The 12,610-nt window shown below is 40.3% G+C and overlaps 1 protein-coding gene across 2 annotated transcripts in view; it reads left to right on the top strand.

Moving 5' to 3' along the window:
- The window catches only part of LOC133657640 (SH3 and PX domain-containing protein 2A-like), a 180,114-nt gene that overhangs the window by 33,130 nt on the left and 134,374 nt on the right, over positions 1–12,610 (top strand). For both annotated transcript variants that reach the window (XM_062059206.1, XM_062059205.1), the window contains exon 4: positions 5,240–5,316. In XM_062059206.1, the coding sequence (XP_061915190.1) occupies positions 5,240–5,316 (77 nt within the window). The remainder of the gene's footprint in view (positions 1–5,239; positions 5,317–12,610) is intronic.

The following is a 12,610-nucleotide window of genomic DNA, read 5'->3' as shown; positions in this document are numbered from 1 at the left end:
ACAGTAAATGAGTAAGTAGATTAATAATAATTTTTTACAGTTTGTCCCTCATAAAGTAGACAAAATAATAGGTGTATAAATGACACAATATGTTACTGCGTAAGTCTGCAGACTAATTAGGAGTTGTTGTTTGTTTACTTACTACTAAAAGACAAGTTGTCTAGTATGTTCACTATTTTATTTAAGGACTAAATTACAATAATAAACATATGTTTCATGTACTCTAAGATTTTTTGTTCAAATAAAGACAATAATTAAATTTTTTGTGGTCCCCTAATGACATCATCTTGGCCCAGGAGCCTCTATGGAAGCCCCCTTGGTACAAATAAAAAGAAGAATGATTTTATGACTCTGACACATTATTGTGCAAGTGGTGTTGTATTGTTGTTTGAACAATTCTTCCAACTCACTGCATGGCAAGAAGCCATGTTGCATTGTCGTGTTTACGACTCTCCCTCCCACTCAACCAAAGCATGGTGACTTTGCCATGCAGACCTGGACTTAGCTGGGAGAAATGTGTCTAATCGGATCAACGTATTCGCAGAAGGAAGTAGTGAAGAGGTCTTTTGTGCTGACAAAATGGACCGCTAATGTCTGGCTGGTGCTATTTTCATCTCACTCTCCATTGGTTTGACCTAACTCCCATGAACACTACTAACCCGTTAAACCGGGGGTCAGCAACCCGGGGCTCTTTAGTGCCGCCCTAGTGGCTCCCTGGAGCTTTTTTAAAAAAGGATTGAAAATGGAAAAAGATGGGTAGAAAATAAGTTTTTTCTTTTAGTATGTTTTTAGTTTGAGGACAAACATGACACAAACAATTGTTAGAAAGTGCACTGTTTAATATGTGTGTGTGTGTGTACGCTTCACTGATGAGTATTTGGTCAACATCGTTTTGTCCTACTCATTTTGGCGGTTCTTGAACTCGCCATGGTGTGTACTGTGACGCAACAGTTTGTTTACATGTAAAATCTTCCACTCCTTTGTCTCATTTTGTCCACCAAATGTTTTAAACTGCGCGAATGTATGCTTCGCCGATGACACTATTTGGCGAACATCGTTTTGTCCTACTCATTTTGGCGGTTCTTGAACTCACCGTGGTGTGCACTGTGATGCAACAGTTTGTTTGCATGTGACGTCTTCCACTCCTTCTTTGTCTCATTTTGTCCACCAAACGTTTTAAACTGTGCGCGAATGTATGCTTCACCGATGACACTATTTGGCGAACATCGTTTTGTCCTACTCATTTTGGCGGTTCTTGAATTCACCATGGCGTGCACTGTGACGCAACAGTTTGTTTACATGTAAAATCTTCCACTCCTTTGTCTCATTTTGTCCACCAAACGTTTTATACTGTGCGCAAATGTATGCTTCACCGATGACACTAATGGTCAACATCGTTTTGTCTTACTAATTTTGCCGGTTCTTGAACTCACCACGGTGTGGACTGGGACGCAACAGTTTGTTTACATGTGACATCTTCCACTCCTTCTTTGTCTCATTTTGTCCACCAAACGTTTTATACTGTGCGCGAATGTATGCTTCACCGATGATACTATTTGGTCAACATCGTTTTGTCCTACTCATTTTGTCGGTTCTTGAACTCACCATGGTGCGGACTGTGACGCAACAGTTTGTTTACATGTAAAATCTTCCACTCCTTCTTTGTCTCATTTTGTCCACCAAACGTTTTATACTGTGCGCGAATGTATGCTTCACAGATGACACTATTTGGCGAACATCGTTTTGTCCTACTAATTTTGCAGGTTCTTGAACTCACCATGGTGTGGACTGTGATGCAACAGTTTGTTTACATGTGACGTCTTCCCCTCCTTCTTTGTCTCATTTTGTCCACCAAACGTTTTATACTGTGCGCAAATGTATGCTTCACCGATGACACTAATGGTCAACATCGTTTTGTCTTACTAATTTTGCCGGTTCTTGAACTCACCATGGTGTGGACTGTGACGCAACAGTTTGTTTACAGGTGAAATCTTCCACTCCTTCTTTGTCTCATTTTGTCCACCAAACGTTTTATGCTGTGCACGAATGTATGCTTCACCGATGACACTATTTGGTCAACATCGTTTTGTCCTACTAATTTTGCCGGTTCTTGAACTCGCCATGGTGTGGACTGTGACGCAACAGTTTGTTTACATGTAAAATCTTCCACTCCTTTGTCTCATTTTGTCCACCAAACGTTTTATGCTGTGCGCGAATGTATGCTTCACCAATGGCACTATTTGGTGAACATCGTTTTGTCCTACTCATTTCGTCGATTCTTGAACTCGCCATGGTGTGGACTGTGACGCAACAGTTTGTTTACATGTGAAATCTTCCACTCCTTTGTCTCATTTTGTCCACCAAACGTTTAATACTGTGCGTGAAGGCACAAAGGTGAGCTTTGTTGCTGTTATTGACTTGTTGGAGTGCTAATCAGGCATATTTGGTCACTGCATGACTGCAAGCTAATCCATGCTAACATCCTATTTAGGCTAGCTGTATGTACATATTGCATCATTATGCCTCTTTTGTAGCTATATTTGAGCTCATTTAATATCCTTTACTTTTATCCTCTTTGTGTATAATTTACATTTGCATGTCTCATGACACATTATCTGTATGTAATATTGGCTGCATTTCTGAGAGTTGTTTGTGTGCCATGTTGTTCCAGACCACAGCAAACATTACCTAGCCTGCAAAGATTGTAATTAATCTATTAACTTGGACACACACATCTATACCTTTGGCCATTTCCAGGAGTTATCTCACCTTCTGAATAGCCTCTGATTTATTAATGTTTTCTAATGTTGTAAAAATGTGTAGAAGAAATATTACATTTCAACATTTCTGTCAACGAAGATTTGTGTCAGCCTGCGACACATAGCCATTTTGATAGTAGGCTAATATAACTAATATAGACACTTACATCATGTGTTGTCTTCATTATAACACTTATATAAGACTTTTACAGTCATTTTGATAGTAGGCTAATATAGCTAATATAGACACTTGCATCATGTGTTGCCTTCATTATAACACTTATATAAGACTTTTACAGTCATTTTGATAGTAGGCTAATATAGACACTTACATCATGTGTTGCCTTCATTATAACACTTATATAAGACTTTTAAAGTCATTTTGATAGTAGGCTAATATAGCTAATATAGACACTTGCATCATGTGTTGTCTTCATTATAACACTTATATAACACTTTTAAAGTCATTTTGATAGTAGGCTAATATAGCTAATATAGACACTTACATCATGTGTTGTCTTCATTATAACACTTATATAACACTTAAAGTCATTTTGATAGTAGGCTAATATAGCTAATATAGACACTTACATCATGTGTTGCCTTCATTATAACACTTATATAAGACTTTTAAAGTAATTTTGATAGTAGGCTAATATAGCTAATATAGACACTTGCATCATGTGTTGTCTTCATTATAACACTTATATAACACTTTTAAAGTCATTTTGATAGTAGGCTAATATAGCTAATATAGACACTTACATCATGTGTTGTCTTCATTATAACACTTGTATAAGACTTTTAAAGTCATTTTGATAGTAGGCTAATATAACTAATATAGACACTTACATCATGTGTTGTCTTCGTTATAACACTTATATAAGACTTTTAAAGTCATTTTTGATAGTAGACTATTAAAGCTAATATAGACACTTACATCATGTGTTGTCTTCATTATAAGACTTTAAAGTAATTTTGATAGTAGGCTATTATAGCTAATATAGACACTTACATCATGTTGACTTCATTATAACACTTATATAAGACTTTTGTTTTTTTGCGGCTCCAGACAGATTAGTTTTTTGAATTTTTGGTCCAATATGGCTCCTTAATGTTTTTGGGTTGCCGACCCCTGATTGATTGATTGATTGATTGAGAAGTTTATTGACATCTTAAAGAATTGAATCCATGTAATGCTTTAAAAAGGCAAATGGATGGCACAAAAAGCCAAAAGGCTTGTTTCCATTGTGGACCATTAAATATTCATCACATTTGATACATTCAATAATAAAAGATATATAACCTGTAGCATGTATATACAAAATTAGGTTAAAAAAATGGATAAATGATGTACATATACCGGGTATACATGTCAGGTTAAACCGCGTTTATGGTCACGCTGCGTTAAACCGACAGTATGTAGACATTTTACATGTAAAAACACCTGGAGCTTAAAGTCGTTGCCACAGCAACTGTGGATTGTGGCATTTAAGCAGGCCTGGCCCTAACCAATCTGGCGCCCTAGGCAAGATTTTAGGTGGCGCCCCCCCCACATCAGCAGTGAAGTGTATATACTCACAAGAAACCGAATAGCTTTGTCTTTGACCTTTTTTTTTTTTAATTAAAGAAAGCAAATTAACATATTATATGAGAATGTTATGTTATGATTATCTTTAACCAAATCACAGCAGTGCTCAAATTAAAAAACAGGGCAAACATTAGCTAACCAGAAGGCAATAACAGTGTAAACAAAAAACACCTGCTTAAAAGATCTAATACATAAATGTCCCTGAGGAATGTAAGGTGGGAGTACTGTAATTACCTAATGTTACATTATTATTTCCCATAACAATTTAGCCCCCTCCACAATATTAACCCGACGTTAAAACAGAACTAGCTATTTATTGATTAGCAATTGCCGAATCATGTAACATTAGCTTAATGCTAAAAAGCCAGGTTACTATCACATTCTGTAACAGACAAATTATTTCATGTAGGCTAACGTTACCTACCTGCTACCTCTGTCTTTTTCTCGTTTCTCCTCCTCTTCTTTTCTCTTTTTTCTTCCCTGGGCACCTGACAGTTTTGGCCTTTTTATGACATCTTGTGTTGATTTTTTGATGTGGTAAGAGTCATGATACGGGAAGGGAGGGGGCGCACCGTGCGGGGGGATGGGCGTAATGTTGTAACAAATATTATTTCTATTAAATAGGCTTTACTTTGCATTTTAATTAACGTGGGATTATTCTTTGTATTTAGAAATAATAGTACCAAATTTTTTTTCTTTTTTTTTTTTCTCCAACATTTGTGGCACTGGCGTGGCGCCCCCTGGTGGACGGCGCCCTTAGCATTTGCCTATACGGCCTATGCCACGGGCCGGCCCTGCATTTAAGACAAGTTTTGACATTCATGTCTGAATGACATGACTATTGATGTGTTGCATTCAAGCGCACTGACCGTGTTGTGTTTCCTACCAGGTAAAGTCTTGTTTCGCCGAAGTCACATCAGAGACGTAGCTGTCAGAAGACTCAAGCACTTGGACAACTACTGCAAAGTAAGACCAAGGTCACACAAATTGTCACACTCGTCCATAAACACTCATTTATTGTCTGGTAACGCGATAAAATGTAACGTTCAGGGTCACAAAATGACCGACGCTGGATGACAGAGGGACAAGTTATCTCTCCGAGGGCTTTTATTCGCAGCGCTACGGCATTTTTAGGTCGGGCATTTATCTTCCCGTCTCAGGCTGAACAGGAAACGAGCGCTCTATGTGCACTGCTCATTTCCTGTGGGCCAGTGTAAATAGGCAGCCTTTGAAGGAAAGCAAGGAAGTCTGCTTGAAGGCAGAGAGGAATAAGAACGTAGTTACCTGCATGGTTAGGTCAGACAGGAAGTGTTGGGCAGGTGTTGTCATCATTTCACCACTGACCTTTTAATGATGTTCTTACAGTAAAGTTTGTCACAAATGCTTTTTTTCTGAGAACCAAATGTGAGGGAAAAAAAAAATCTATTTTCTTCTTCTTTACAAAAGCTCACTTTGGAAGTTGCACGTTTTCTTGACGTCATGAAGAAAAAAAACCTCAGTGACACGATTAACTAACTAAATGAAAGAATGGAAACATTAATAATTATATAACAGGCTTTGCTACACGTCTTAAAATAAAGCTAACCTTTTAATAGTCCGCTACTGGCCTTGGAACTGTCTGTTCACTTTTTTTTTTCTTTGGCGGATATGCAAGCTGAGCATGATTAAAGTGTAAATTTAGCACTCAAGCTCAGTGGTCCCCAACCCGGTACCGGTCCGTTACGCATTTTCTACCGGGCCGCAGAGAAACATTAAATAATTGAATTGAACAATTTAAAGGCCTACTGAAATGACTTTTTTTTTATTTAAACGGGGATAGCAGATCCATTCTATGTGTCATACTTGATCATTTCGCGATATTGCCATATTTTTGCTGAAAGGATTTAGTAGAGAACAACGACGATAAAGTTCGCAACTTTTGGTTGCTGATAAAAAAAAAAAGAAGCCTTGCCTGTACCGGAAGTAGCGTGACGTCACCGGAGGAAGGACTCCTCACATTTCCCCATTGAGAAAGCGACGATTACCCCATTAATTTGAGCAAGGATGAAAGATTCGTGGATGAGGAACGGGAGAGTGAAGGACTAGAGGACAGTGCAGGACGTATCTTTTTTCGCTCTCACCGTAACTTAGGTACAAGGGTTCATTGGATTCCACACTTTCTCCTTTTTCTATTGTGGATCACGGATTTGTATTTTAAACCACCTCGGATACTATATCCTCTTGAAAATGAGAGTCGAGAACGCGAAATGGACATTCACAGTGACTTTTATCTCCACGACAATACATCGGCGAAGCTCTTTAGCTACTGAGCTAACGTGATAGCATTGTGCTTAAAGGCCTACTGAAAGCCACTACTACCGACCACGCAGTCTGATAGTTTATATATCAATGATGAAATCTTAACATTGCAACACATGCCAATACGGCCGGGTTAACTTATAAAGTGACATTTAAAATTTCCCGGGAAATATCCGGCTGAAACGTCGCGGTATGATGACGTATGCGCGTGACGAAGTCAGTATAACGGAAGTTATGGTACCCCGTAGAATCCTATACAAAAAGCTCTGTTTTCATTTCATAATTCCACAGTATTCTGGACATCTTTTGCAATTTGTTTAATGAACAATGAAGGCTGCAAAGAAGACAGTTGTAGGTGTGATCGGTGTATTAGCAGCGGACTACAGCAACACAACCAGGAGGACTTTGTTGGAGCGCTAGCCGCGCTAGCCGCCGACCTCACCTTGACTTCCTACGTCTCCGGGCCGCCAAACGCATCGGGTGAAGTCCTCCGTCCTTCTGCCGATCGCTGGAACGCAGGTGAGCACGGGTGTTGATGAGCAAATGAGGGCTGGCTGGCGTAGGTGGAGAGCTAATGTTTTTAGCATAGCTCTGTGTGGTCCGGTTGCTAAGTTAGCTTCAATGGCGTCGTTAGCACAGCATTGTTAACCTTCGCCAGCCTGGAAAGCATTAACCGTGTATTTGCATGTCCACGGTTTAATAGTATTGTTGATTTTCTATCTATCCTTCCAGTCAGGGGTTTATTTCTTTTGTTTCTATATGCAGTTAAAGCACGATGCTATCACGTTAGCTCGTAGCTAAAGCATTTCGCCGATGTATTGTCGTGGAGATAAAAGGCACTGAATGTCCATTTCGCGTTCTCGACTCTCATTTTCAAGAGGATATAGTATCCCAGGTGGTTTAAAATACAAATCCGTGATCCACAATAGAAAAAGGAGAGTGTGGAATCCAATGAGCCAGCTTGTACCTAAGTTACGGTCAGAGCGAAAAAAGATACGTCCATCACTGCCTCTCAAGTCCTTCACTGTAACGTTCCTCATCTACGACTCTTTCATCCTCGCTCAAATTAACGGGGTAATCGTCACTTTCTCGGTCCGAATCTCTCTCGCTCCATTGTAAACAACGGGGAATTGTGAGGAATACTAGCTCCTGTGACGTCACGCTACTTCCGGTACAGGCAAGGCTTTTTTTTTTATCAGCGAGCAAAAGTTGCAAACTTTATCGTCGATTTTCTCTACTAAATCCTTTCAGCAAAAATATGGCAATATCGCGAAATGATCAAGTATGACACATAGAATGGATCTGCTATTCCCGTTTAAATTAAAACAAATCATTTCAGTAGGCCCTTAAATGCATATAGAAACAAAACAAATCAACCCCTGACTGGAAGGATAGACAGAAGATCAACAATACTACCAAACCCTGGACATGTAACTACACGGTTAATGCCTTCCAGCTTGGCGAAGCTTAGCAATGCTGTTGCTAACGACGCCATTGAAGCTAACTTAGCTACGGAACCTCGACAGAGCTATGCTAAAAACATTAGCTCTGCACCTACGCCAGCTCTCATCTGCTCATCAACGCCCGTGCTCACCTGCGTTCCAGCGATCGACGGTACGACGAAGGACTTCACCCGATCACCGATGCGGTCGGCGGCCCGGAGACGGAGGAAGTCAAGGTGAGGTCGGCGGCTAGCGCGTCTGCTATCCATCTCAAAGTCCTCCTGGTTGTGTTGCTGCAGCCTGCCGCTAATACACCGATCCCACCTACAACTTTCTTCTTTGCAGTCTCCATTGTTCATTAAACAAATTGCAAAAGATTCACCAACACTATGTCCAGAATACTGTGGAAGTTTGAGATGAAAACAGAGCTTTTTTGTATTGGATTCAATGGGGTACCGATACTTCCGCTTCAACCGTTGACGTCACGCGCAAACGTCATCATATCGAAATGTTTTCAGCCGGAAGTTTGCCGGGAAATTTAAAATGTCACTTTATAAGTTAACCCCGCCGTATTGGCATGTGTTGCAATGTTAAGATTTCATCATTGATATATAAACTATCAGACTGCGTGGTCGCTAGTAGTGGCTTTCAGTAGGCCTTTAACTTTGGCCTGTCCCACTTGACACACCAATAAGCTTGTTTATAGATGTATAATACAACTCCTCATAGGAAGTTGCCATTTGTTGTATTTGTTATAAATTTGTGACACGATACAATGCACATTAATGAACATTTAATATATAAATGTGACATATTGTAGCCAAAGGCTGATTTCCATCTGCATCTCATTGCAAAGAAACACGCCCGGGGCTCCCACTAAGTCAACGTTATAGTTAGAGATGTCCGATATTATCAGCCGATAAATGCTTTAAAATGTAATATCGGAAATTATCGGTTTAAAAAATTAAAATGTATGACTTTTTAAAACGCTGCTGTATACAGAGCGCCAATTAACATTAAAGGCACTGCCTTTGCGTGCCGGCCCAGTCACATAATATCTACGGCTTTTCACACAAGCAAGTGAATGCAAGGCATACTTGGTCAACAGCCATACAGGTCACACTGAGGGTGGCCGTATAAACAAGTTTAACACTGTTACAAATACGCGCCACACTGTGAACCCACACCAAACAAGAACGACAAACACATTTCGGGAGAACATCCGCACCGTAACACAACACAACAAATACCCAGAACCCCTTGCAGCACTAACTCTTCCGGGACGCTACAATATACCCCCCCCCCCCCGCTACCCCTACCCCCCCATCTCAACCCCGCCCACCTCTACCTCGTCATGCTCCTTTAGGGAGAGCATGTCCCAAATTCCAAGCTGCTGTTTTGAGGCATGTTAAAACTTCAATAATAAATATGGCAGTGCCATGTTGGCATTTTTTTTTCCATACTTTGAGTTGATTTACTTTGGAAAACCTTGTTACATTGTTTAATGCATCCAGCGGGGCATCACAACAAAATTAGGCATCATAATGTGTTCATTCCACCACTGTATATATCGGTATCGCTTGATATCGGAATCTGTAATCAAGAGTTGGACAATATCGGCAAAAAAGCCATTATCGGACATCTCTAGTTATAGTGAGTTGTATTTTCCATGCACTTATTTTTGCTGTATTTATCTGGCACAAGTGGAAAGCCGGTGCCTGAAAATAATGCCTACATTAAACCGGTCCGTGCTGCAAAAAAAGTTGGGGACCACTTCTATAGCTCACATAGCTATCAATCAATCAATCAATCAATCAATCAAAGTTTATTTATATAGCCCTTAATCACAGGTGTCTCAAAGGGCTGCACAAGCCACAACGCTATGCTTGTGTTGCAACCATTGCGTCCTCTCGTCACATTCCCATCTATGATATATGACATCTGTTAGGTTGTATGAGTGCAGAGTTGGTGTATATGTACAACTAGAACATAGAAATGGAATAGAAACATTCTGATAGGCCTGCGATCTGTGAGTTTTAGGTGTAACTGTACAAAAGGAGCTAAAGGGCTAGCCTAAAATGTTAGCATGCTAACATCAGCATGCTAATATTAGAGGTCGGCATACTTCCAAGATGGCGCCAGGTATCAAAAATCATAAAAAAAACATACCAAAGCCAAAAGCAGTGAAGTTGTCACGTTGTGTAAATGGTCAATAAAAAGAGAATACAACAAATCCTTTTCAACTTATATTCAATTGAATAGACTGCAAAGACAAGATATTTCATGTTCACACTGAGAAACTTTATTTCTTGCAAATATTAGCTCATTTGGAATCTGATGCCTGCGACATGTTTCAAAAAAGCTGGCACAGGTGGCAAAAAAGACTGAGATCGTTGAGGAACGCTCATCAAAGACTTATTTGGAACATCCCACAGGTGAACAGGCTAATTGGGAACAGGTGGGTGCCATGGTTGGGTATAAAAGCAGCTTCCATGAAGTGCTCAGTCGTTCACAAACAAGGACGGGGGCGAGGGTCGCCACTTTGTCAACCAATGCCTGAGCAAATTGTTGAAGAACAACATTTCTTTAGGGATTTCACCATCTACGCTCCGTAATATCATCAAAAGGTTCAGAGAATCTGGAGAAATCACTGCACGTAAGCCGCAAGGCCGAAAACCAACATTGAATGCCCGTGACCTTCGATCCCTCAGGCGGTACTGCATCAAAAAGCGACATCAGTGTGTAAAGGATTTCACCACATGGGCTCAGGGACACTTCAGAAAACCACTGTCAGTAACTACAGTTGGTCGCTACATCTGTAAGTGCAAGTTAAAACTCTACTATGCAGAGCCAAAGACATTTATCAACAACACCCAGAATGATGCAAAGTGGAAAAGTGTTCTGTGGTCTGACGAGTCCACGTTTCAAATTGTTTTTGGAAACTGTGGACGTCGTGTCGTGTCCTCCGGACCAAAGACCATCCGGACTGTTCTAGGGTGAAAGTGTAAAAGGCAGCATGTGTGATGGTATGGGGGTGTATTAGTGGCCAAGACATGGGTAACTTACACATCTGTGAAGCAGGGCCGGCCCGTGGCATAGGCCGTATAGGCAAATGCTAAGGGCGCCGTCCATCAGGGGGCGCCACGCCAGTGCCACAAATGTTGGAGAAGAAAAAAAGTTGGTACTATTATTTCTAAATACAAAAAAATAATCCCACGGTAATTAAAATGCAAAGTAAAGCCTATTTAATAAAAATAATATTTGTTACAACATTACGCCCCCCCCCCATCCCCCCGCACGGTGCGCCCCCTCCCTTCCCGTATCTTGACTCCTACCACATCAAAAAATCAACACAAGATGTCAAAACGGCCAAAACTGTCAGGTGCCCAGGGAAGAAAAAAGAGAAAATAAGAGGAGGAGAAACGAGAAAAAGACAGAGGTAGCAGGTAGGTAACGTTAGCCTACATGAAATTATTTGTCTGTTACAGAATGTGATAGTAACCTGGCTTTTTAGCATTAAGCTAATGTTACATGATTCGGCAATTGCTAATCAATAAATAGCTAGTTCTGTTTTAACGTCGGGTTAATATTGTGGAGGGGGCTAAATTGTTATGGAAAATAATAATGTAACGTTAGGTAATTACAGTACTCCCACCTTACATTCCTCAGGGACATTTGTATTAGATCTTTTAAGCAGGTGTTTTTTGTTTACATTGTTATTGCCTTCTGGTTAGCTAATGTTTGCCCTGCAGGTAATAGTCACTTTTCCACCCCTTTATATATTAGGTATAGTTGTAAGCCTAGTTGTTAAAGTGCACATCATTAATGTTAATTAAGCAATATCACATGAGAGGGAATGCTGTTTTTTAATTTGAGCACTGCTGTGATTCGGTTAAAGATAATCATAACATAACATTCTCATATAATAGGTTAATTTGCTTTCTTTAAGTAAAAAAAAAGGCCAAAGACAAAGCTATTCGGTTTCTTGTGAGTATATACACTTCACTGCCGATGTGGGGGGGGCGCCACCTAAAATCTTGCCTAGGGCGCCAGATTGGTTAGGGCCAGGCCTGCTGTGAAGGCACCATTAATGCTGAAAGGTACATACAGCTTTTGGAGCAACATATATTGCCATCCAAGCGACGTCATCATGGACGCCCCTGCTTATTTCAGCAAGACGATGCCAAGCCACGTGTTACAACAGCGTGGCTTCGTAGTAAAAGAGTGCGGGTACTAGACTGGCCTGCCTGTAGTCCAGACATTGAAAATGTGTGCAGGCTAAAATATGAGAAGGGAGACTGTTGAACAACTTAAGCTGTACATCAAGCAAGAATGGGAAAGATTTCCACTTCAAAAATGTGTCTCATCAGTTCCCAAACCTTTACTGAGTGTTGTTAAAAGGAAAGGCCATGTAACACACTGGTAAAAATGCCTTTTTTGCAATGTGTTGCTGCCATTAAATCCTAAGTTCATGATTATTTGCAAATGTGAACATGAAATATCTTGTCTTTGCAGTCTAT

This window comes from Entelurus aequoreus, linkage group LG09 (genome assembly GCF_033978785.1).
Source record: "Entelurus aequoreus isolate RoL-2023_Sb linkage group LG09, RoL_Eaeq_v1.1, whole genome shotgun sequence".
NCBI lineage: Eukaryota > Metazoa > Chordata > Actinopteri > Syngnathiformes > Syngnathidae > Entelurus > Entelurus aequoreus.
This window is presented reverse-complemented; position numbering and strand designations above follow the sequence as displayed.